General features: G+C 45.8%; 1 protein-coding gene across 2 annotated transcripts; it reads left to right on the forward strand.

The window, feature by feature from the left end:
* The first annotated feature begins 596 nt into the window (after positions 1-596).
* Positions 597-27108, forward strand: MAP2K7 (mitogen-activated protein kinase kinase 7). Of its 2 annotated transcripts, XM_088480332.1 has the most exons (12): positions 597-750; positions 10758-10805; positions 11400-11538; positions 13532-13598; positions 14447-14560; positions 22368-22487; positions 22956-23063; positions 23200-23379; positions 23467-23547; positions 23717-23859; positions 24347-24392; positions 24870-27108. In XM_088480332.1, the coding sequence occupies exons 1-12, from the start codon at positions 633-635 to the stop codon at positions 25005-25007; spliced, it is 1302 nt and encodes a 433-aa protein (XP_088336458.1). In that variant the 5' UTR covers positions 597-632; the 3' UTR covers positions 25008-27108. The 2 variants fall into 2 exon arrangements, with proteins under 2 accessions (XP_088336458.1, XP_088336459.1); XM_088480333.1 differs by lacking the exon at positions 10758-10805 and having other exon boundaries at positions 598-750.

Consider the following 27108-nt stretch of genomic DNA (forward strand, 5'->3'; position numbering starts at 1 on the left):
TCAGTCTGACAGGCATTTTACCTGGCTATATATGACCAGCATAACTCACCACTGTCTGGGTGATCAATTATTACTAACAGTTTTGCTTCTAATGCAGAAGCCACATTGTGTGAGCCATTTACATAGGCCTCAGTACATTTTGGACTCCAGAAAAATATCTGCAACTTGTTAAACTCAATTAGCAATAGAAACACACTTAAAACGTTGGGTTAGCTGAACCTGATGTTCTGGCAAAACTACATTTATGAGCTTCTCTGCAGGATGAACAAACCAGGAGGAGTCCCACCTGTTCATACCTTTCCCCGATGCCTGTGCAGTAACTACTATCACCACTAGTAGCTACCCTAGTATCTCCGGTCGCTTTAGTAAGTGACACACCTGCCACCTCTCAGCCAATAGGCGAGGGCTCATTTGCATCTGGTTGCTAATGCTCTGTGTATCGCGCATGCGCAGTTAGGATGTAACGTGCGGCACCCTGAGCGCAGGCGCTCTGCCAGCTGTCAGTCATCTCCCTGTATGTCAGGTTGTCCCTGCTGTCAGGCGGCCGCGCATGCGCGGAGACAGCTGTCACTCTTCCCTTCCCCGCGCACGCGCACTGGGCTGTTTGTTTATTATTAGTGCGCGGAGGAAAGATGGCGGCGTCCTCCCTGGAACAGAAACTCTCCCGTCTGGAGGCGAAGCTGAAGCAGGAGAACAGGGAGGCGAGGCGGAGGATTGAGCTGGAGATCAGCCCGCAGCGTGCCCGGCCTAGTAAGGATGATAGGGGGGGAGGAGAGAATGGAGTGGCCTGAGTGTACGGAACCCTGTGGGGGGAGGGGTGATCCTGATACCGGAGAGGTGATAGGGGCAAATCTGCTGTGTGATAAAGGGCTGCCTGTAACTCTGGGAAGAGGGTGATTGCAGGGTGTTATGAGGGGGCAGAGGATGCCTGACCGGAGGACTGGTAATGGCCGAGAGACTCCTATACAGGGGACTTGATTGGCTTCTAAAATGTGGCTTATGGCACTTGGTGTAAAACGAGTTGCTGGAGAGAGTAATTGTATAGAAGGGAAAGGATGGTATATGCTGGCAGGAGGAGTAGAGAAGCACTTCAGAGAGAACCGTGTATGGTCTGCTGCCTGGATTGGGGCACTGCGGTCTGGGGTGCTGCCTGGACCGGGGGCTCTGCGGTCTGGGGTGCTGCCTGGACCGGGGGCTCTGCGGTCTGGGGTGCTGCCTGGACCGGGGGCTCTGCGGTCTGGGGTGCTGCCTGGACCGGGGGCTCTGCGGTCTGGGGTGCTGCCTGGACCGGGGGCTCTGCGGTCTGGGGTGCTGCCTGGACCGGGGGCTCTGCGGTCTGGGGTGCTGCCTGGACCGGGGGCTCTGCGGTCTGGGGTGCTGCCTGGACCGGGGGCTCTGCGGTCTGGGGTGCTGCCTGGACCGGGGGCTCTGCGGTCTGGGGTGCTGCCTGGACCGGGGGCTCTGCGGTCTGGGGTGCTGCCTGGACCGGGGGCTCTGCGGTCTGGGGTGCTGCCTGGACCGGGGGCTCTGCGGTCTGGCTGAAAGAGACTACTAAATGCTATAAGATCTGTATAAGGAACTTTGAAACTTCTTTATCTAGTTTATTGTATAGAGGAAGTATTTAGTCCTATGAGCCAGGTAGCCAATTCAAGAAAAACATTACGGATGGTGTCTGGCTTTTAGGAGCCATTGCTAGTGATGTCAGTAGATGTACAGTCAGTAGTTGCACTTCTTTAATGACTACTTAAAAACTCTTGCTGCTACATCACTGAATGGCCACTGAAATCTAGGTCTTATGTTTGGATTATTACGGTCTGTGGGATGAGACCAGCACATGCTCCTAGTATTTAGACAGGATATTATGGTGATCTGTTCTGTTGTGCTTTGTAGTATAAATAGACTGTTCTGATTTGTTCCTGATGCTAACTCTTTTGGCTAGGCTCTCTTTAAATTAAAATACTTTATTGAAGAGTGTTATATTCAGACCTGTAGAGTCAATAAACAAACCTTCAACTCCTCTATTTTACAAATAGGAGTCCGAGGCGAAGGTTTTCATTTACCGACTCCACCTCCCTGGTTATATTGGGACATTACCTAAGTGGAAGCCATTTTTATAGTTGTAAAACATTGGTTATAAAAGGCATAAGTTCTCTGAGTCCAGTGGAATGAAGGTGTTCTACCATATAATTTCAGTCATGTTAATTGGTAAAGACATTTCACAACAGGTTCATGAGCCAATGGTACTTACACACTTTTCTTAGGACTATAATACACACAGACCTTTTTATGGTGATACAATGGCCAGAATTGATTGTATGAATGTTTGTCATAAAAGAGCTTTGATTTTGCTAGGGTATTAATGCAAAATCCCATTACAGTTTAGCTTATGGTGGGAAAAATAAAATCCTCTGCGTCCTTACAAATGGCCTTTGTTTCCAAAGGTGCCGATATGAGGCCAGAGAAACCACCATGTTGTGTTCACACAGCCAACATAGTAGTTTGACCTGTGGTTAGTTAATGAAGCTGAAGAAAAGACTCTGCCATCCAGCCACAGACTAATCAGCTATATTATTATTATTGCTCATCTACAGGGCACTACTGAAAACTGCACTGCCATACAGTGTGATAGATTCCATATTACAAGATGTAGAGCAGTTGTCCAGCATTTTCAGGACATAGAAGAAGCGTAATACTGTACAAAAGGTGCAGAAGACAAGGTATATTATTTACAGGCTTCGCAAATAACATGCAGGAGGCAAGAAACACGATGCATGGGTGGACAAGGGGGCAGACAAGAAGACATGAGTAAGAAGGGCCTAGCTAGCTCATGAGAACTTACAATCTAAAGGGAAAGGGAGAGACAGAGGAAGAATGTGTATATAGAAAGGCTGTGCCATTCGGTTTAAGCCTTAACATTGAAGGCTGGTGTGGAGGATATGGGAGTGTGTTCCATGTGTGTGGTGTTACACGGGGCACAACTTGGAGGCAGAGTGTGATGTGGGGAGTTGAGGTACCCTTGCTTGGCAGAGCGGAGAGGGCAGGAGGCAGTGTGGATACAGATATAGGGGGCTGAGGGCTTTGTAGAGGGGGGTGAGGAGTTGCATTGGATTCTATAGGCAGTAGCTAGCCAGTTTAAAGCTTGGCAGAGCTGGCTGGAAGAGATGGATTGAAGTGGGGGTGTGGAGTGAATGGGACGGCCAGACAAGAGGATGTTGCAGTAGTTAAGGCTAATGAGAGATTGAATGAGCTTTATTGTAGTTTCATGGTTAAGGAAGTGTAGTGTTTATGATTCGAAGATGCGAGAGAGGGGCTTTTGGGTGGGCCTGGATGTGGGAAATGAAGGTAAAAGAGGAGTCTGTCACCCAGATAGCTGACATGAGGAACTAGAGGAGAATGCAATGTTCTCACCTGAGAGGAGAGGTTTGTTGACTCTAGAGCAGAGGTGCCCAAACAATGGACTGTAATGGCTGAGTTTGGGAACCTCTGCTCTACAACAATGCTTCTCAAACTTGTTCCTCAAGACGTACAGTCCAGGTTTTATGGATATCCATGCTTGAGCACAGATGGTTAAATCAAAATGACTGTGGTACTATTTAAGTCACCAGTTCTCAATCATGGATATCCTTAAAACCTAGATTGTTAGTGTATCTTGAGGACCAAGTTTGAAAAGCATTGTTCTAGAGCAGTGATTTTCAACCTTTTTCAACTCTAGGCACTCTACACAAGATTTTAAAATTGCCGAAGCACACCATCCTTTTTTATTTTTTTTTTACCAAATATAATATTTAATAACAAATATCAACATATATTTAATATGCCACATTGCTCCCCACAGAAAACACCTATACCACATTGCTCCCCACAGAAAACGCCTACAGTGCATCCGGAAAGTATTCACAGCACTTCACTTTTTCCACATTTTGTTATGTTACAACCTTATTCCAAAATGGAATACATTCATTTTTGTTCTCAAATTCTACACACAATACCCCATAATGACAATGTGTAAAAAAAATTTTTGAGATTTTTTGCAAATTTTATAAAAAAAAAATAATAAAAAACTAAGAAATAACATGTACATAAGTATTCACAGCCTTTGCCATGAAGCTCAGGTGCATCCTGTTTCCACTGATCATCCTTGAGATGTTCCTACAGCTTAATTGGAGTCCACCTGTGGTAAATTCAGTTGATTTGGACATGATTTTGAAAGGCATACAGCTGTCTATATACGGTCCCACACTTGACAGTGCATGTCAGAGCACAAACCAAGCATGGAGTACAAGGAATTGTCTGTAGACCTCCGAGACCAGATTGGAAGACCAGGAAGGGTACAGAAAAATATCTGCTGCTTTGAATGTCCCAATGAGCACAGTGGCCTCCATCATCCGTAAATGGAAGAAGTTCGGAACCACCAGGACTCTTCCTAGAGTTGGCCGGCCGTCTAAACTGAGTGATCGGGGTAGAAGGGCCCTAGTCAGGGAGGTGACCAAGAACCTGATGGTCACTCTGTCAGAGCTACAGTATTCCTCTGTGGAGAGAGGAGAACCTTCCAGAAGGACAACCATCTCTGCAGCAATCCACCAATCAGGCCTGTATGGTAGAGTGCCCAGACCGAAGCCACTCCTTAGTAAAAAGCACATGGCAGCCCACCTGGAGTTTGCCAAAATGCACCTGAAGGACTCTCAGACCATGAGAAACAAAATTCTCTGGTCTGATGAGACAAAGATTGAACTCTTTGTCATGAATGCCAGGCGTTATGTTTGGAGGAAACCAGGCACCGCTCATCACCAGGCCAATATTATCCCTACAGTGAAGCATGGTGGTGGCAGCATCATGCTGTGGGGATGTTTTTCAGCAGCAGGAACTGGGGAAAGATGATTGCAGCAAAGTACAGAGACAACCTGGATGAAAACCTGCTCTTGACCTCAGACTGGGGCGACGGTTCATCTTTCAGCAGGACAACGACCCTAAGCACACAGCCAAGATATCAAAGGAGTGGCTTCAGGACAACTCTGTGAATGTCCTTGAGTGGCCCAGACTTGAATCCGATTGAACATCTCTGGAGAGATCTGAAAATGGCTGTGCACCGACGCTTCCCATCCAACCTGATGGCGCTTGAGAGGTGCTGCAAAGAGGAATGGGCGAAACTGCCCAAAGATAAGTGTGCAAGCTTGTGGCATCATATTCAAAAAGACTTGAGGCTGTAATTGCTGCCAAAGGTGCATCAACATAGTATTGAGCAAAGGCTGTGAATACTTATGTACATGTGATTTCTTATTTTATTTTATTTTTTTATTACATTTGTAAAAATCTCCAAAATAAACTTTTTACATGTTGTCATTATAGGGTATTGTGTGTAAAATTTTGAGGACAAAAAGTTATTTATTCCATTTGGAATAAGGCTGTAACATAACAAAATGTGGAAAAAGTTAAGCGCTGTGAATGTTCCCCACAGAAAACACCTATGCCACATTATTCCCCACAGAAAGAAAAATGCATGGCTGGACCCCACAGAAACAAACAAAAAAACCCCCACACATTGCTCCACAATATAAAATAAAACATTGGCTGGCCCCCACAGAAAAATATGATGACAATTGGTCAACCTACAGTAAAACTTGCAGAGCTGTTAACAGCGGGCGAGCGTCCAGGCAGACAGGAAGGCTGCCGGTAGAGAACGGAAGCGCTCTGGCCGAGAGGGAGGACGGCGGCCAAAGCGACATACGTGACCTCTGATGTCACGTCACTGCCCGGGCGCGCCTGAGTCTCCTAGAGAGGAGCTCAGCGACAGCCCGGGCTGCTGTACTGCAAAATGTGCCCGGCGGCTCTGACCACCGCTGCACACTTCACAACTTCTCACGGCACCCTAGTCTAGAGGGAGAGAATGATGAGCTTGGCATTTGGTAATGTTGGGATATTGTGATACTGGAGACTGAAGGGTGTGCTTAGCTCACTAAGCAAGGTGTACATTGAGAAGAGCAGAAGGCCTATGACTGAGCCTTGTTGGAAAGAGGAGGAAACAGAAAAGGTGTAACTGGACATGTTTGAAATCCAGTGGAGAGTATGCGTGTTCCTCAGTGTTAGAATGAATAAGAAAGACTGACCTTAGGCAGAGAAAATATAATTGGTGCTGTTTCTGTGGAGTAGAGGTGATGGAAACCAGATTCGTGTGAGAGGAATTAAATGGAGAGGAAGCTTGTGAGCCAGTTCTTGGAGTGAATGGGTGTAGACCAGGGATGGGGAACCTCAGGCCCGGGGGCCGTATAAGTCGCCCCCCCCGGAATCATTTGGTTTGGCCCTTTGAGCTTTTTTCTGCTAGTCTCATCTGGCTAGCAGGGTGCCTAAAATGGCACCCTGCAGCCAGAATCTATGTAGCAGTGCCGCCTGGAGCGTCCTTAGGAAGCTTCAGAAAGTCATGCTGCTGCCCTTACAGCTCCCCAGAGCATCCTCAGATGCTTTGGGCACTGCTGTACTCATCGGCGATTGTGGCCTCTCCCCATGTGACATCACACGGAGGGGGCGTGGCCTGCACCGGGCCCGCAAATGTTATATATATCAAAATGGCCCTTGGCAGAAAAAAGGTTCCCCACCCCTGGTGTAGACTGTCTTCACACAGCGACATCTGACCATTCAACATGACCCTTTCCATCTGCACTATATGCCCCCTCTGCCCACGCTTAAAATTCCTTACTCATCAATATGATAATTGTATTTAAAGTCAATTAATTAATCTTCTGGCTATTACTGTAGGTTTAGTTAATTCTGTGGGAAGGTGAAGGCTAGTGTAACGGAGCAATCTGTACTGGGCAGAATGTTAAATGGTCTACAAATGGGTGGGTGGGGGATTACTTTGGCCAAAAGTGCTGCGTTCCCACCATTAACAGCCCTCCACTAGTTCCATCTTGATAAAAGCGAAATGTGGCTGTGAAAACAGGCCTTTTTTACTATGAATATGAGGCTTTTGAAATATGTAATACAGATTTCGTTGATTGAAAAAAAGAATCACTGATTATTTATCTACAGATTTATTTGAGTTAACTGTATTATTATTATCTTTATATGGCTCTACAAGGGTTCCACAGTGCTTTACAAAATGCTGAAGCATAAACAAATACAACAAGGGAAATAAATGCAAAAGACTTACAGAACATGTGCTGCAAGCTATTGAGACATTGTTTCATATGAGTTCCCAGAGGTAGTGCTGCCTGTTTAGCCTACAAGTTTGGTGCCAATGTCTGCAGGGGAGCAGCATAAGAGGTATGAGGGCCCTGCTAGTGAAATGTAGTGGTAAATTTACTAAAGTGAGAGTGGAAATGTTGCCCACAGCAACCAATCAGATTCTAGCTATTATCTTCTAGAAGGTGCTAGTTAAATGTTAAGTAGAATATGATTGGTTGCTATGGGCAACATCTTCACTTCCAGAAACTCTCACTTTAGTAAATTTACCCCTTAAAGTCTGGAGACCAGGGGCAGATGGACAGAAGTAATGCAGAGGAGAGACAGTGAGGGAGGAGCATGGCGGGGTCTGGATGAGAGCCGGAAAGCTTTAATAAAGAAGTGTGTTTTCAGAGCTTATTTAAAGCTTTGGGGGATTCAGAAAGTTCCAGTAATGAGGAGCAGTGCAGGTGAAATCTTGGAGGTGGGAGGAGGTTAAAAGTTGGGAGGAGGGTCATGGTCATTGACTGAGCGAAGTGGACAGCCAGGAGTGTGGAGGGAGATGAGATTGGAATGTAGGGCCAGTGGATTGGGTGAGGTCTTTATAGGTGAGTGTGAGGAGTTTAACTTGTATTCTGAAGGGAAAGAGCCAGTGAAGGGTGGAGACAAGCAGTTTGTTTGGAGAGTGGTATGAACCTAGCTGAAGCATTGAGAACAGATTGTTGTGGAGAGAGGTGGGAAACAGGGAGGCCAGATAACAGGAGGTTGCAGTAGTCCAGTCTAGAGATGACGATCAGTGGATGGAAGTGGGTGTTTGTTAAAGGAGAGGTTGGAGTCAAGGAAAACAAAGACTGCGGACTTGAGGGATAGATGAAATAGTGAGGTTGTTGATGGAAAGTGAAATCGGATGAGATGGGTCTCAAGAGAAAGGGACGATCAGCTCAGTCTTAAGCTGGCCACAGACATGGCGATGTGCTCACGATCTGACATCTTGCATGATTTCCCTTGAAAACTCTCCTCGGCAGCTCTGCACACAATTTGGTGTTTGCAGTGTCCAATCTTCAAATGATCTATCGTGCTGCCAGACATTTCTCCAGTGCATTTGTATCCCAGATTGGCAGATCTGCCCTACAGCACGGCAGATCTGAAGATGCGAGGTGCGACCAGCGGGGAATCGCATCATGATCGTGAGTGGGGACTCACGAGTTTCTCACGATTTGGCCATATTTTAAACGATCTGTCGTTCCAATGTGTCGGAATCGGCCAGAATGGGTAAAATATCGCTGTGTGTGTGGCCAGGATTAGATATATGAAGTTTAAGAAAGCACTGGGAAATAACAGAGGAAATAGCAAAGAAACAGACACATGAGTGAGGAGGAGAGGTATATCTGCGTCTCATCAACATAAAGATGATATTGGAGTCCAAAAGAGCTAATTAACTCGCATAGGGAGAATAGAAGGGGACCAGGAACAGAGCCTTTGGGGACACCAACTGGTAGTGGAAGTGGGGGGAGGTAGAGTCATGAGAAGAAACGGATAAAGAGCAGTCAAAGAGGTAGGAGGACAGTCTGGAGAGGGCTGTGTCATGCAGACCAAAGAAGTGAAGGATTTGCAGGAGCATATCGTGGTCAACCTTGGAAAACACCTACTTTAAGTGGAAGTGGGAATGAGAGGAGACAGAGAAAGAACGTCCAGGGAGGTAGAACGACAGCCAGGAGAGGGCAGTGTCACGTAGATGAAGGGAGTGATGGATTTGCAGGAGAAGAGTGTTGTCCACAGTGTCAAAAGGAGCAGAAAGGTCATGGAGAATGAGCAGAGAGTAGTGGCCCATAGCTTGCAGCATGGAGGTCATTACTGACTTTAGTGAGGGCAGTTTCAGTAGAGAGGACAAAAACAAGACTGGAGGGGTCAAGCAGTGAATGGTAGGAAAGAAAGGCATTGAGGTGGTTGTAGACAATTCACTGGAGGATCTTGGAGGCAAAGGGGAGTAGAGAGATGGGCAGGTAATTATAAAGCGTGTTAGGGTCAAGGGTGGTATTTTTAAGAATAAGAGAGACCTTGAAAGCAGAGGAAACGGGATATGAAGTGGGTCGCAAAGTCAGTGGCAAAAAGGAAAGGATGGCGTTGCTCTGTTAAAGAACAATTATGTTGAGAAACGAAATATGATGCTACTAATGTTGGAATTTGTGAGGTATAAAGAATATATATATACTTGTCCACAGTGTTCTGATAATCTGTTCACTGTTTACGCCATATTCCGCTACAGAAGATATAGGCACTGCAAACGTGTGGAATTCCATTATACTCTTCTGTATGGTAGGTCGGAAGCACCATGGGCTTGATTCAATTAAGTGTAATGTTGAATAGCCTCGGGAGGGAGCTCCTGGAGCTATTCAATTGCTAATGATATTTGGTCCGGCAGTTGCCAGTTAAAGTCGGAGAATGCCTGTTCTCGTGACTTAACCTGGGTGTTTAGTCGCAAGAACCGGCATTCTCCGACTAAAGTTCCGGCTCCGAGTCTTAGTACTGCGCTACACTTTTGTCGGATTTCTCCTCTCACCCACAGCACTCTGGATCTAATAGCTCCGGGAGCTCCCTCCCGAGGCTATTCAGCAACTTGCAGAATTGAATCGAGTCACAAAAATCTGTAATATATTTTCTTTAGAATCATTTTGGGGAATTCAATTGTTTATTTGGGCGTCGCAATTTAAGTGCTGCTCCGATCAGACGCCCATTAGTCGCGGCAGTCACATTTTTTTCTCGCAACCTCCAGATGTGTGAATCAAAATTTGTGAAAAGTCCTTAGTTTAAACACCCAAACCAGGACTTTAGAGATGGGGTTAGACACTTTTCGCTAATAAACCTCGTCCTTTTGGGCATGTAAAATACGCGTCTGATCGTAACAGCAATTAAATTGCTCAAATAGATGCCCATTAGACGCCCAGCGCTAACAATTGAATTGCCCCCATTATGTTCATTCATCCCACCAATGATCGATATGGCCCATGGGAATGAGAGGAGCCTCCTGGGATCGAGCTGGCCCCTGAGAGACAATCCAAGAAATGGCACTGAAAAGTTAAGCAAGCAGTGACTGTGTTGATAAGGAGAAGAACGGCCTCCATGTTGTGCTGGCAATGAAGTAGAACAAATGGGCTTATGTGATTGTGTTGGTGGCAATGATTTTGGAAGAGACGGTAAGGTGAATATTGTTGGAGCAGGGAAATATTAGTGCAATACACAGGGAAAAACTATCAATGATTATAAGACTGGAGTATGGTAGATATGTCATCTGATGTGTGGGTCTGGGAAGGAAATTGACGTTCTTTTAATTTTATTGGAACTTTTTGAGAAACATCATGTCTTCATGTCCCCATTATCTTCTGACCATTTATCATCCATCCCATCTACATTCTTATGTCGTTCATTCTCCATATTGTACCTCCCCATTTTGCTCATCCCTCTGTTCTCATGTTTATTTTCATTTTTCCATATTGAGACTCCTTTGTTCTATTCCTTTATCCTGTTGTCTCTTATGTCCTGGGTTGCTCTGTATTTTATGTTGATTTATTTATTTTTTTGTCCCCCTATTTTTTTTCCCCCAGTTATTCTCATCACTCTAAGCCCCACGCCCGCTCCATCCCAGCGAGCAGGTACCGGATCGTCCTTCTCAACTCCTCACTTTGTCCAGGCCCAGCTAACGCCCCCCTCCCATGTTACCTAACACGCACCCACTGCTTTGTTTTTATTATTTTCCTGTATCCCCTCCTCATCCTGGCCCTCTCTGTACCGATAATCTCTCCTTGCTTTTCTCTGCTCATGCTTGGCATCGCTTTCCCACCTGTCTTTGTGCATGGGATGGGCAATGTTGCATGCAGAGTGGACATGGCATGCAGGCTTTGTATGGAGCATGAGCTCAGGAGAACCTAACAAACAGAAGAAAAGATTAGATATTTGTGCAAACCTGAAGCGTTTGGTAATACGATGGGGGTGACAGGGTGCATTGCATGGAGTGTAACAGCTCAGAAGAGGGGGGAGCAACTGCTTCTAAAACAGAAGAGTATACTGTTTGGGGGCATGATGTGTAGAAGATGCTCCCAATGCACAATGCGATAGAAGCCACTGGAGTAGGTGACTTACAGAGGGGTAAATATGGAACACTGCTGTTGCTCGGTGCTTACTGTACCTATTTTCCCCAGTCTTTCTCCCTTTTCTACATACTGCCATCTACCACTTTTTTTGTGCAGCCTTACAACTCCCTCTTGCCAATGATGGACACGCTCGTCCTGACAACCCCTCACACCACCACTCTTCATTGCCTGTCCGGCCGCGAAACATGCTGAACTTACCCCAAACCAACTACCTGCCGCAGAGAAGCTTGGAGAGGTGAGACCATGGCATGTTAACACCTGATATGTTTCTGCATACGGATATCTGTCGCGTAGTGACGGACCAACATTCCAAGGTTTCCGTAAGGTGTCAGCTAAGCAATTGCACACATCATATACATATATACACACACCTGTGTCCAGTAAAAAAAAATTGTTCCCTCCTGTCACCTACACGGTTTATTGCAGTAAGAAAGGAAAGAAACATTGGTGCTCAGGCAAGGTTAGAGGTGGTTAGAGCATACAAGACGCTAATACCCCTTTCAGACAGAAAACCAAATTACCGGGTTAAACAATTCAACTTGGTAATTTGGTGATTTACACAGGACCCTTTTCTGTCTAAAAGGGTCATCCCGTGTCTAAATTCCCGGGACTTCGACCCAGGAATTTACCAGGGTCGGAGACATAGGAATTTAGTCCTGGGTTGACCCTTTCAGACAGAAGAAATAGACTTGTAAAACAGCAAATTACCGGGTTGAATTGTTGGACCCGGTAATTTGCTCTTCTGTCTGAAGGGGGGTACAGGCAGGAAATGGCAAAACAACCCGGTACGCAAATAGGAAAAAATCCGGGTTTTTTGCCATTTTTCTATCTGAAAGTGGTATCAATAAATCGGATTATGCTGCAGTTAATTCATTGCAGCCTGGGTGGGGATGAAACTGCCGAACTTGCTCTAGTGATTCATTGAGACAGGTGTTTGGGGCAAAGGACCCAAAAGTGCGAACCGAAGAGAACCAAAGACGCCTAGAAGCCAGTATGAAGATACAGACTGTGATACCACCTGTACATAACTTGCACAGTCAACATTTAAAAAAAAAAAAAAAAAAAACAGGGTTAAAACACTAATTTAATTTAATTCTTTCCCTTCCAAATCATACCTTGTATTAGTAATACATGTCTACACACCAGTGAGCTGAGTGGCCTGCAGGTTTATAATGGAGTGGGCAGGGGATTGAAAAGGATTACTCTAACCCAGGGGTGAGGAACCTTTTTTCTGCTAAGGGCCATTTTGATTTATAAAATATTATTCACGGGGCCGTGCAGGCCACGACCCCTCCGTGCGATGTCACACGGGGACGGGGCCACATTAGCCGGTGATTACAGCAATGCCCGGAGCGTCCTGAGGATGCTTCGGGGAGCTGTAAGGTCAGCTGTGTGACCGTCTGAAGCTTCCTACGTGATGCTCCAGGTGGCATTGCTGCATAGATTCTGGCTGCAGGGTGTCATTCTAGGAATAAAGCTCCGAGGGCCAGACCAAATGATTCCAGGGGCCTTATACAGCCCCCGGGCCTGAGGTTCCCCATCCCCGCTCTAACCAGACAACCCATTTTAGCAACTATACACTCCCTTTATTCACTTTAGTATTGCACCTGTTTCCCATTGTTATTTTGTTAAGGCAAATATGTATGGAAGACCAGCATTTTATGTAGAGGGGGCATGTTTTATGTGTAATTGCTAGTGGAAGTTACCATGCCGATTACTTGCGCTAGTATGCAATCAGTAAACTGCAATGTAACAGTGCCACCTTGTGGCCAGTTACAAGGAACAATTTCCAAATATGTGCATAGCTTTATCAAATATATTATTAAAAGGCATGGTGACACCTTTTGTGTTTCATTAGCGACCTACAGATTTGATGTATTTTTCATAATATTGTCCCATTGAATTGATATGTATGATATTGTTATATAGAGGACTGTAGAGAGGAGCAACTTTCGTTGTTACACTTATACTGATGGCACAATGGGAACGCATTCTGTCCTTATTCCACACATCTAAATTTTTTATCTGTGCCTTTTGGATGCTATTGATTTGTATGCATATATTAAGCAAGCTGCTTGACTATTAAGTGGATAGGATGAGTGACAGTCTTGTGTCCCATTTGTGTGTGTATATGTATATATGTATGTGTGTGTATATATATATATATATATATATATATATATATATATATTTTTAGTCATGTAGCGTGTTATTTTTTTCTTTTTCAGCACTGAAATTGATCTAAAGCTGCAAGAAATTATTAAACAGACTGGGTTTCTTTTAATCGAGGGGCAGGTGAGATATGGCTGAAGTAGACATTAAGCATTATCAATGTAAACTAACATGTAGGATGATCCATTGTTAGATATAGGAGAGTTACAAGCGAGGGGTTAATGTAATAGGATAGTTACAGGGTATGGGGTACATGTAATACAGCAGAGATAGTTATACAAGTGAAAAATAAAGCACTGTTATAGAGAGATGGGTATGTGTAATAGATCAGTTATAAATACAATAGGATACTGGCTCATATAATAGAGTAGGGGAAGCAATGGTTATGTTATGAGGTGGCCAGTTTAAAAGAGAATGGATAGGTACTGGTCAGTTGTATGGAGAAGGCTCTATACAGAACAGTTATAGGATACTGAGTCATGTAATAAAGCAAGGAAAAAGTCAGGTTATAGTAAGAGGGGATCGGTATTAAAGTGTTATAATATATAATGGGCTTTTGTGTGGTGAAGGGTGAATATAATCGATCAGTCATAGATACTGGGCAGTTACAAGGTGAAGTAATACAGAGAGGATAAATGAAGTCTAGTTCTCCTTTGAAGGGTCAGTGTAAGCTTTCGGATACAGGGTCATGGTATAGGTCATTTTATATTTTCAGGGCAGTTGTAGGATGCAGGATCTTTATAGGTAACAGGACAGTTATGGGATGCAGGATCATGTAATAGAGCAGTGAAGTACATATGACGAGATGAATCTGTAGCAGTCACATGACCCTCATTTATATAATGAGATGATCATGTGCTAGACTAGTGGTAGATACAGGACATTAATCAGAAAAGGGGTAATGGGCCATTTGTGGAGCATGGGATTCAGCAGTGGGGATCTCATCTGACTTGTGATGTTCTTACACTCAGAAGTACCAGGCGGACATTAATGATCTGGAGAATTTGGGGGAAATCGGCAGTGGGACTTGTGGACAGGTCTGGAAGATGAGATTTAAGAAGACTGGCCATATCATTGCTGTTAAGGTGACTGGGGATGTTTTAAGTAGTAACTTTGGACACATTTTGATCCAAGCGTGCAGTGAAACAGTTAATGCATTGCTGTATTCCCATGAAACTTTGTACTACAGTCTGGTCACCTATCATAGATGTTCTAGCTCAGAACTGGTCAACCTGTGGCTTTCCAGAAGTTGTGAAACTACACATCCCAGCATGCACTGCCAGAGTTGTAGCATTCCCTAATAACAAAACTGTGGCAGGACATGCTGGGAAGCCACAGGTTGGCCAGACCTGATCTAGATGTTATTCGCTATTCTGTTCTGTTCTGTCTTCCATGGCCAGGTTGGAGAGGGGTGAAGGCAATGTGACATATGGGCACTGCCATTAAACATTTGGGTACTAAGGAGTTAAAAAGCGTATTTACCATGTAGGCCATACCCTAAGTGTAATGCTGAGATCAGACTGGACTTAAGAATTACTGGTCACTTGTAGCCATCATCCAAACAACATTAGGACCCATGAACCAAGCAAAACGACATCTCAGTAATGACTGTCCACAAGTGATGTCACTGAGTCGGTTACTTCATAATAACTGATTTAACAGTGAAAATAAAAGTCTATCTTACAGGCCTCATCGGGGTGAGTACAAGTGCTGTAAGGAGATCTCAGAGAGAAAGAGGTTCAAATTAAAATATACCCAACAGAATGTCAAAATTACATCTTTTGAGGCTGTAGACTAGTGATCTACTGGAGTAGATGAGCAGTTACACCATACAACAGCTTGGAACAGAAAACTCCTAAAAAAAAATTTCTACTTCAGGGTCCATAGGGTATCCACAGGATACCTTGGGGTATAGGCGATGGCGGCAGACATCCAGGCACCACAGAGTTAAATTTTCAGCCTCCCAGGATGCACTGGGGTCCCTCTCCTATACCTCGCCCCCGAGCCTCAGGCCACTCAGTTTTCGTAGGTGCCTGGCCGGACCAGTCGCACCGTACAGAGGGGGGTCTTTTGAAGGCCCCTGAATATTTCTTCGCAGCTGTGGCTGCACAACTAGAGTGCTCCAGCATAGGACAGTCAGTATTGACGTCCATGCTGTCACTCCTACACCCCGCTGGTACCAGAACGCCGGTACCGATCCGGGGATGCTGGTAGGTAGCTGGGGTCACAGCTAGCGGTGATCCCCGGCTACCTGGACTGTGGCCGGCTGCACGGAGAACAAGGTAGGCGGCGAGGTCCCGCGGTGGGCACCCGCCGGTAACACAGTAGTGTTTGGTCCCCAGGCAGGGGGCTCCCTGGGGACCGGCTGCGCGTGGGGCCAGGTACTGATCCTGCGCCTTCCACTAGACCACCAGGGACAGCGGGCCGTAGCATGTGCGGTACAGCGCGGCGTCCCAGGGGTTGATAGCACGCCAGGGGAGAACGCCTTCCCTGTCTCACAGCCGGCGTCTCCCCCGCTGCACAGTGCCATTCCACAGCGGTCTGAGCGGGCTGTGTCAGCGCTCCTCCCCCGGGCCCTGCCTTCTCTCTGCTCCTCGGTGGCCATTTTCTCACTACATGTGCTGGGGATGGCAAACGCTGCTGGAAGCTGATACAGATGCCATTGCGGTCCGGGTCCCCCGCATACCTCTCCTTCAATTAAGGTCAGTGTATGCAGCACTGTTTCCTACCAGGCTCTGGTCTGTGTAGTTGATTGCAGTGCCTGTAATGCAGGATGTTATCTGTGCATTGTATGTGACTTAAATACTAGCGCTGTTTGCCTGTACTTTCATTTCTGACTGTCAACCTTTTCCTATCCCTGTTCTTCTGCTACAGCCCTTGCGGTGCAGTGTCGCAGGGTGTTTATTACCTCACAGTAAACGTGGTTTTTCTGTGTGGGAGGTCACATACGCTCCGTTCACACTCCTCATGTCGGAAAGTGAACGAGGATATCCTCTTCCAGCTATAATGTACTGATATCATGTGCAGTTAGCGGAGGGATATGTAGACGCTGAGGGTTTATGGAGGGCATGTTGTATTATATATCACGCCCCATTTTTGTCACTGTGCCTGCCCAAAAAAGGGGACCGCCCTCGGCTGGCTAAGATGCTTACAGCCTTTGTGGGCAACGCCCCCTGCGTTTCCCCAAGGGGTTATCGCAGCCTGTGGTGGTCTCATCACATGCAGGGGTCCCTGGACAGTTGATGGTACCCCAGTGTATCCTGTTTTTCGCCCCCCCCAGGTCTCGCAGGAGCCTGTGTGGGTGAATTTATTGTCCAAATGGTATAGCACCTGATGGACGTTTTACAGGGGGAGTCACCATTTCGGCCTTCTAAACGGCCTTTCGGGTCTCAGACGGGTAAAGACATGACGTCTGATGACGGTGACATTATTGACTTTTTCAGACACGAGCCCCTTAGTGCAAAGGAGGCGTAGTCTGGGTCTAAAGTCTATATACCTGGCCTTCTACGGGCAGTGCGGCTTTGGTTATTACATATCCCCCGTGGCTAAATCCAAATATGCCTTCTTTAAGGATAAGGGTGTTGCCACTGTAATTCCTCTATCTGGTCAGGTGGATCATTTTAGAGGACGGTTCCAGCCTCAAAAACGGTTGACGTTTTGCATACCCCTTTTGCGGATAATTACATTTCCGAATGGGAGTTACCTTTACGGGTAGATTCTCATGTTACACGCCTAGTGAGGAGTGCTACGTTGCCCATGCCCTCCAGGTCCTCTTTGAAGGAGGTTCCAGATTGCAAGGTGCAAATATATCTAAAATCCATTATTCCCTTGCTGGAGGGGCTTCCAGGCCGGCTATGGCCGTGTGCTGGGGGGCCAGAGCCATGGAACACTGAGTAGGTAACTGGATCTCTGCACACTGACTCTCCAGCAGAGCAGGTGGATAGTGGCAAATTCTCAGAGACTTTGCCACGTTCATAATGAGACGGTCTTACATATAGCCTACTCCTTTCCAGAATCTCGGCAGCAGTAGCGGCTTGCCGCTCCCTGTGGTTGCTCTCTTGGAAAGCGGACGCAGATTCCATTTGGAATGCTTTGCCTTTTACGGGACAAGTCCTGTTTGGCCCTCGTCTGGACGCAATTGTGGCCCTGCAGGCAGCAGCTACGTCTGCGTGTCTGCCATCGGCTACAGTCCCATCAGGGTCTGGGACTTTGTCTTTTCGGCCCTGTGAGGCCAGGGTAAGTCTAAAATACAGCTTTCCAAGACAGTCAGTAGCCAGGAAATCTGCTCAGCCATAAGAACAGGCTTGGAGTACAAGACGTCCTACTCCCAGGTTGGACTATAAGCCTTCAGCCTCACGGGACGGGCCTCCTCTCGGGAGCCCCCAGAGTTGGAGGCCGGCTTCTCCAGTTCGCCCAGTGCTGGTGTCTGACCACCACGGACACTGGGGTAAGAGAAGTATTTTCTTGAAGGTATGTCCTTTCCTCCCGGTAAAAGCCTCCCAGAAGGTTTTTTGTTACAGGTCTTCTGTCAATTCAGGACTAGGCCCTGTAATTTTTGAGGGTGTTACACTCTATGCTCCAGGCAGGAGTTATAGTACCTATTCCGTTGCCCCAAAGGGGAACGAGGTATTACTCCATCCTCTTTCTGGTACAGACACCTAATGGGTCTTACCAGGACATTCTCAACCTCGAATCCTTCAACAAATTCTTAAGGGTTCCTCGGTTCGGGAGGGGGACCCTGCATTCCATCATTCAATGGAGCCTGGGAATTTTGTGGTGTCGTTGGATATATTCAGGGTGACTACCTGAATATCCCTCTTTTCTTAGCACACCAGTGTTTTCCTCAGGTTTGCAGTGGTCGATAAGCATTTCCAGTTTCTGGCATTGCCCCTTGGTCTGGCCTCCGCGCCTCACGGTTTACCAGGGTCATGGTAGTTATGGCAGCCCACCTGCGGATGCAGGGGGTCCGCTTGTTACCCTATCTGAGTGACCTCCTGTTGTTACACGGTCTCCAGAGATACTTCAGTGGCATATGCAACGGACAATATCTGTGTTGCTACGTTAGGGCTGACTGATAAACTGGAAATGGTCCTCTCTGATTCTTCACAGAGGATGCTCCATATCCCAACATCTGAGGATCTTTGTGATTGAGGAAAAGATCTCTGCATTACAGGCAAAGGTACGCAGTTGCCTGCAGAGTCGCCGAGTGTCTATTCACTTGGCAATGTGGTTCCTGGGTTCCAGGATGTCGCTGTTCGACATGGTGGAGAGTACCCAGCTTCACTCTAAAGAACTTGATCCTCTCCGGATGGGATGCGTTGCCCCATAGGATAAAGTCAATAGGCTTTCCCCGGAGGTTTGTCTCTCTCTGGCCTGGTGGCTGCAGAAAGCTCACCTAAACAAGGGGCACCCCCTTTGGGATTGCGGACAGGGTCCTTCTGACGACGGACGCCAGTATCCGTGGCTGGGAAGCATGACGGGTCCACACTTGTTCCAGGGCAGGTGGACACCAGTAGTTTTTGCGCTTCCCATAAACATCTGAGAACTCTGAGCAGTATTCAGGGTTCTCCAGCATGCAGGACAGGTCCTCCACGAAAATACCGTGCAGGTACAGTCTGACAACGCCATCATGATGGCTTATGTAAACCACCTAGGAGGTTCCCGAAGTCAGGCGACACTAACAGTGGTGTCCCGAATTCTGGCTTGGGTGGAAGGCTATATCCCTGCCGTCATCGGCAGTGTTCATTCAGGAATCCTCAGATGGAAAGCGGGCTTTCTCAGCCGTCAAGATGTGCATTCAGGGAAATGTCCTCTTTATCAGGAGGTGTTCAATCTTCTGGTGAACAAGTGGAGCCTTTCAGAGATGAGACTCTTCTGATAGACGTAGGCAGGTCCAGTGGACCTTCCAAGTTGTGTACCTCGTCCCTCCGTTATCCCTTCTTCCTCCAGTAATAGCAAGAAGGAGGCACGCTCCTGCTGATAGCTCCAGCGTAGGCCAGATGGCACTATTACTCAGATCTTCGGAGCCTCTCAGTTAACACTCCGAAGCTGTTGCCTCTACGCCTGGACCTGTTGTCTCAGGATCCTGGCTGATCCCCAGACCTGGGTTGTCTGTGGTGGAGACTGCCCTCTTAAGGTCTAGGAGTTTTTCCAGCTCTATAGTTAACAGGGGCTCTGTCCATGCTAAGAGCTCGGAAGTTTTTATCTGCAAGAATTTACCATTAGGTATGGTATACTTTCTTTCAGGTGTCGCCCTAGAGGCTAGGCTCCTCGGGTATTCCGGATATCCAGAGGTTGGCTTTCCTACAGGTGGGCTTAGATAATGGTCTTCGCCTTGCTTACCTCAAGGTGCAGGTTTCTGCCCTGTTAGTATGGTTTCAGTGTAGGATTGCTACTCTTCCTGATGTCCGCACCTTTGTGCAGGGTGTACGTTATATTCAGCATCCCTTTGTTCCACCTGTGGCTCCTTGGGATTTGGCTGTGGTCCTTAGGGCTCTCTGAGGACCGCCATTTGATCCACTGGGCTCAGTGGATTTCAAATGGCCTACGGCTAGGACTGTATTCCTTCTGGCTCTTAATTTGGCCAGTAGGATCTCAGAATGGGAGGCTCTGTCATGTAGACCTCCCTTTTTCTCATCTTTCCTAGGAACAGGGCAGTGCTTGCCTTTACTTCCCCAGTCCTGTCTGCTGGTGAGGCCTATTTGGCTGTGGTACGGGCGGTAAGAATTTAAGTTGACCGTACCAGTCCATTTAGGAAATCAGACTCTCGGTTTTGTCCTTTCTGGTTTCCATAAAAAAGGGTTGGCCTACCACTACGCTAACTTTGGCAGGATGGATTCACAGGTCTTCCTGTTCCATCCTCTATTAAAGCTCTTCCACTAGGTCTGTGGGTCCTTCGTGGACAGCTCGACGTGGCGCTTCAGCGGTGATTGGCAGCCACGTGGTCATCTGTCCATATTTTTGGTAAGGTATTATGCTTTTGATACCTTCGCCTCTCAGGATGCTTCCTTTCGGCGGCGGATTCTCCTTACAGCACAGGAGCGTCCCCACCCTTAAAGGATACTGCTTTGGGACATCCCCATGGTATCCTGTGGATACCCTATGGACCCTGAAGTAGAAAATATGAGATATGGTAAGAACTTACCCTTGTTATCTCTATTTCTACGAAGTCCATAGGGTTCCACAGGACTCCCGCCCTGTCGCACCTGTACTGCAGATGGGCTTTGATCTGGTCACCGGTTTCTCCGTCTCCTTCTGGTGAGAATGTGATTCTTGTGTGTTCCAGACTGTCTTCTCTCTCTTTTTTGCTCCTGCTCCTGCCTATGGCTTGTTACGAAACTGAGTGGCCTGAGGCTCGGGGGCGGGGTATAGGAGAGGGACCCCAGTGCATCCTGGGAGGCTGAAAATTTAACTCTGTGGTGCCTGGATGTCTGCCGCCATCGCCTATACCCCAAGGTATCCTGTGGAACCCTATGGACTTCGTAGAAATAGAGATAACAAGGGTAAGTTCTTACCGTATCTCATATATTATATATATATATATATATATATATATTTATATATATATATATTTATATTATTTATTTCTTACAGTAATGAGAGGGAGTCAAAGAGTGGCGTAGCCGTCGGGTGGCAATATTTGGATAATTTGTCATAACCCCTGAAATAGAGCATGTATGTTCTTACATTAACATAAGAAAAACTTAAGGGGAGTCTGAAGAAGATGCCCTCTGAGGATATCCTATAGGAAGACCATCTTATGTCTCTTGTAATTCCAAGTCAAATGAACCCAACACTAGGTCTGCACCACCACAGAAGTGGGGAATAGCTTTAATGAGGAGACGGGCCACCAAGGGACAGGAGTACATCCCTAACCATTGTCAATTCCACCTGACTTTGTTCTAGTTGTATAAACTCTATGGTAGAAGATGGCACCGGGGACTAGACTGGAGCCCCAGGTCTTGACTATACTTTATCTATGTTATCAAAAGTACAGTTTGAAACAACTGGAGGCGCTCTTAGCCATGGTGGATGGGTAGTGCAGAAGCGAATCTGGACAATAAAGTCCTTTTCACCACTTCTCTTTCATGGGCGCCACCAGTTAGTTGAGTCTTTGATCATCTTACCACATATGAAGGGATGCCACCATTAAAGTGTCCTGTTTGATGTTAGGCTATTCCAGCTGTCACCTGTTTTCGGTCCTCCGTCTATAGCAGCCAGTATACTAGATCAATAGATCCAGTAGATAAGGATAGGAAGACCTCTTAAGTACTGTTGCTTGTCTTGATGGTTCAGGCCAGTCGATTGTCGATAAAATTGAGAAAACCTTAGTTCAACTGTTCTATAAGTCCTAAGCATTTGTGTCCAGTAATTTAATACATTGAACTAATTCATTAGTTCAATCTGATGACTGGGAGTCAGTTATTGTGTCCAATCTGTATAGTAAATGGTGCCTCTCTTAGCCACTGGTAATGCTTGAAGGTAAAACAAAATTACTGTCTGTTGACCTCTCTCGTACAGCGGAAAGTATGGGCTCTCTGCACCATTTCTTTTATTTTTTAGAAATTTTTTAGCTGGCAGGAAAAATTGAGTTTTGTATAGTTTTGTCTCTCTGTGGATTTAGCCTAACCGTAACAGGCTTCCTCTTTGTTAGACTATTAAACAATACGTATGGTACCGGTCAGATCCTGTAATGGAGGATTACTGATATTACATACTCCATACTATACAGTTTTGCCAGAAGATGGATGCATTTTACATAACATTTGTGACTATCCCTGTAGTTGTAGATTCAGTGACTCTTTCATATTTTTCGGTTGGAGTATTTTGCAGATCATGTGACCACCGCTAGAGGAAGTAGATTGTAATGATGTGTCTGTCATTGGTTTCCAGCAAATGCGACGTTCTGGTAACAAGGAGGAGAACAAACGGATCCTTATGGATTTAGATGTTGTGCTGAAGAGTCATGACTGTCCATACATTGTTCAGTGTTACGGCACTTTTATCACAAATGTGAGTACTTTTATTACAGTATATAGATTATTTTCCAAATTTTTTTATTTTTTTTTTAAATTCTGTCCCGTTATGGATCATGTCACACTACACCAGTTTTGCCCCCTCCCATTTTTAACCTTCTATTTACTTTCTAGCTTTAACTAGATGTTCCAACGTGCACCGGAGTACTACAGGATGCCCCAACCTGGGGGCGGATTTACTAATCCGCAGTGGCAACGGCAATAGATGCTGCTTTGACAAACCATAGTTTAGTTTAGTATATTTATCCCCTGGTCTACTTGATATGGATATAGAAAAAAAGTGAAATAGCTAAAAGGCTTTTGTATTGGTGACACTTAGATTGCCAGTATTTTATCTCTCTTTTAAGTATTTGATTGAAATGTTTTGGCGATTGGTCAGACCAGATGATACGCGACAACCCTTGACCTTGCAACATCTGACTCCGTATGTGTCCTATCTCTGTAGACAGACGTGTTCATAGCCATGGAGCTGATGGGTACGTGTGCAGAAAAACTGAAGAAGAGGATCCAGGGGCCCATCCCAGAGAGCATTCTGGGAAAGATGACTGTAGCGGTGAGTGGTATAAATGATCGGGGGTTTTCAGCGGTGAATAAATTGATTGTGTGAGAGAGAAAGCAGGAAAATAGATCTTTATGGTCATGTGAGGTGAAATTGTCCCATCACGCTGAATTCTCTCTTGTCGTCATAGATTGTGAATGCTTTATATTATTTGAAAGAGAAGCACGGTGTTATACACAGGGACGTGAAGCCCTCCAACATACTGCTGGATGCCAATGGACAGATAAAACTATGTGACTTTGGAATAAGTGGTCGACTTGTGGATTCCAAGGCCAAAACCAGGAGTGCAGGATGTGCTGCTTATATGGCGGTGAGAGGGAAGGGGGCTGTAAGGTCGGCAGGTAGTTATGAGCAACTCTGTGGCAGATTCCAATAAAGTGTTTCTTGTTTTCCTCAGCCTGAGAGAATTGACCCTCCGGATCCAACCAAACCAGACTATGACATCCGAGCAGATGTCTGGAGCCTTGGAATCTCATTGGTAAGTTAATGACCCCGCAAACCCCTGCACAATCTTCAGGCGCTGTCTAATGCCTTATCTGGACTCACTCCGGAGACCATTGTGTAGTCCACGAATGTCTATCAACTCATGTCTTCGTTCCTATTGGACGCCTGTGGTATTTTACTCCAGTCTGCTTGTTCTCTCTCAGGTGGAGTTGGCGACAGGACAGTTCCCTTACAAAAACTGCAAGACCGATTTTGAAGTTCTCACCAAAGTCCTCCAAGAGGAGCCCCCAGTTCTCCCTCACAATATGGGGTTTTCTTCTCTTTTCCAGTCTTTTGTTAAGGACTGGTAAGTTACAAATGGTATATTTCCCTTTCCTGCTGAAGGATTATGACACCCCCCCCCCCCCCCCCCCTTTTCTTTTATTTGCAAACATGAGCCGAGACTACCGGCACTATGCTTTTTCCAGTTTCACCAGAAGTCCTGGTTTGTCACCCTATCTATCTTTTTATCCATTTTAAGAGGCTTTTTCGCAGCCAGTGAACCATGATCCAGGACCCCATTTTCCCTTGTATATTTTATCTAAATGAGAAGGAGGCAACATATTCAGTAAGGTTACACATACCCTCTGCTCCTATAGCTGTTCAGCAGGGAATAGAATATATATATATTTTTTTCCTCTTCCTCATATCTGTTCTAAATGTACCAGTTGGTTACACCCATTGGTGGCAGCCATCTTGTGCTGAGCCAGTGTTCACAAACAAACAGCCTATCCTCATTGGCCCCACCTTTTATACTAATGATACTAATTGTCTCTCTTGATTTCTGTCTGCAGTCTCACTAAGGATCACAGAAAGAGGCCAAAGTACAATAAGCTTCTGGTAAGTAGATGAGTGGTCTTGTCTCCAGGGGGTATATTTACTAAAGTGCGGGTTTATAGAAGTGGAGATATTGCCCATAGCAAATCAAATTCTACTTATTTATCTAGCACCTTCTAGAAATAAATAGCTAGCATTTGAGTGGTTGCTGTGGGCAACATCTCCACTTCTATAAACCTGCACTTTAGTAAATATACCCTCAAGTTTATCACTTTAGAGAGGCTAACTTGTTTGAACTAGTCAATTAAAACTAGGTTTTACCTTTAAAGACACCGCTGGAATACGAGCAAGGTCTAGGACTACTCGCCACACTTGCCCCATCACTGTCTCTTCATGTGAACCCTTGTTGCATATTTCTTTCTGTTTAATATCTGTACTTCTATTTTCATTTTTGTCTCTCTTTATCGTCATGTTCTTAATCTCAGCTTTCACCAGCCAATCTTTCATTATTGTAACCATTCCCTCTCGCTTCTATTCTAGGAGCACCCGTTCTTGCGTCGGTATGAGACCCAGGAGGTGGATGTAGCCTCCTGGTTTCAGGATGTCATGGCTCAGACAGAGTCTCCAAGAAGCAGCACTCTCCTCAGCCCTCAAAACCTCCCCTTTTTTGGCAGGTAGCATCTGGCTCGGGAGGGGAGGTCTGTCCCCTCCCCAACATGATCTTTGGATGCGGCTTTGAGACTCAAATTTGGATAATCGTGTATTATGTGGTGTATGGGGGATTCTTATGAACATTTTCCTGGCAGGGGAAGGTCCGTTCCCGCTCCCTCATTATTTCTTCTGTTGGAGATGCCCTCTTTTACCCTTTCATACTGCCCCAGTACAGGGATGAGGAGTCCCTTTTATATTATGAGATGTCTTCAGTCAGCACATTACCGCTCTCCTTTATCAGAGACTCTGCATCAGAGTTGTAGGCTCCTATCAAAACACTGGTTACTTCATGTGGAAGCATGTAGGTCTGAGCGTGCCACCGCTTGTGTGCAATGCGTCCTATGATAGGTTTCATGAACTCTGCTTCGGTGACCTGATGCAAGACATGGAAGCCTATTTGTTCATGGAAAGGCAGAGCTGTATCATGATAGGGGAGATATATATTTATTTTTTAGAGAGTGTTTGACATATTCATAGTCACTCCATAACCACCTCATTTCTTATACACCTTTTGTGGGGTAGTTGAATGGATCCACAATCAGAATATCAGTTTTTATTTCCCCCCACCCCCGCCTGTCCCACCACACCAGCATATCCTTCTAACTGCTTTCTCAAATGAGGACATCCTCACGACCACAAGATCATTACAGGTGAGAGACCTTTCGTCAACAAAACACCAGGTGTATTTAAAGGATATTCAGAGCAAACACAAAATAAACTGAAGAGGATCATCCACATTTTCTTCATCTGATGACTAAGACTAGACGTTCCTAGTCTACTGGGGAAGTGGAGGAATGTGTCAAGGTCCTTTTTATTTTTAGCAAATTCGTACACAACATCATGTGGTCTGTCCCAAGTGGAAATAGAAATGGATTCCTAACATACTGTTGCATCTAAGACTCTCTTCATGAAGACTATTTAATGGCCTCCAGCTGTTGGTATGGAAAAGGTCCATACACCTCTGTTAAAAGCAGGACTTTTGCAACATATGCTCAGCAGGGGGAAGGGTATCCTCAGGAGACCTGTTGAGGGTAGGTGTGCTGCTAGAAGTTAATATCCTGTGAAGATATCAACTTGTTAGTGTATCTGCTTAAGGTGATGGTAGATTTTTTAAACTGATTATTTTTTTTTTGGTGCTTCCACCACAAAGACGTAACAATAAGGGAGAAGCGGTTCTCATAACTAGCCTCTATTGGCTCAGGATGAAGTGGATGCACCTACCATGGCTTTGATATGGTGATCCCACTTGGCACAAGAGGAGGGAGTGAGAGAAAGCTTTGGACTTAAAACCCATCAGGACTGAGGCTCCATGGTTCCCTCTGTGTAGGTGGTCACAGAAGTAAGTTGTTGAACATTTTGGGCATTTTCTGTAAAGAGCCCACAAAGATGGGAGACTGGAACAGTGCATGTGAAAAGAGGAGCAGGAGCAGCATTGCTCTTGTTGGCTGGGGCTACAGGAGAGAAGCGCACGTGGAAGTGAGACAATTGCAGAGTAAGGAGTGGTGCACGGTTTACCATGGAGATCTCACGCAGGAAGTATTTGCAATGCATTGCTCAGCTACAGAGTAGACGATCAATGCCCTACTTGTCTTCAGGACTGTTCATAAATGGGTCTATAGATGCAGTTTTAATGCATTATCCGTTAATTTTCAGATCGATATGTGACTGCCCCCTTCCTATGTGAAGGAGGAGCCTGAAGTGGTTGACTGGGTGGGAGGGGCTTAATATGACTGTACCAAAGCTACATGGTGGTTTGGGGGAGGGGTTATGGCGGATATCCCACCGGTTTTAATGTCTGTAATTATATTACTGCAGCATTGTAGCAGGCACACTGCTATTCTGCATTGTAGTGTGGGTGTGTGTATGTGTGTTTCCTTTTTCCCCACCTCGTTCCTTTCCCCACATCCTTCTTTTTTTTGCTTATTCTTGCTTTTTCTTTCCTTTTCTCTTTTTCACCACCTTTCCCCATCCTGCTCCAATATATCCACTCTACTATTCCTGTTGCATGTGTCCAGCTGGCTTTTCTGCAGGGGAGGCCATGTTTGAAATAAACTCTGCTACAACACTA

Source organism: Taudactylus pleione, unplaced genomic scaffold, assembly GCF_031769625.1.
Source record: "Taudactylus pleione unplaced genomic scaffold, aTauple2 ptg000253l, whole genome shotgun sequence".
NCBI classification, from domain to species: Eukaryota; Metazoa; Chordata; class Amphibia; order Anura; family Myobatrachidae; genus Taudactylus; species Taudactylus pleione.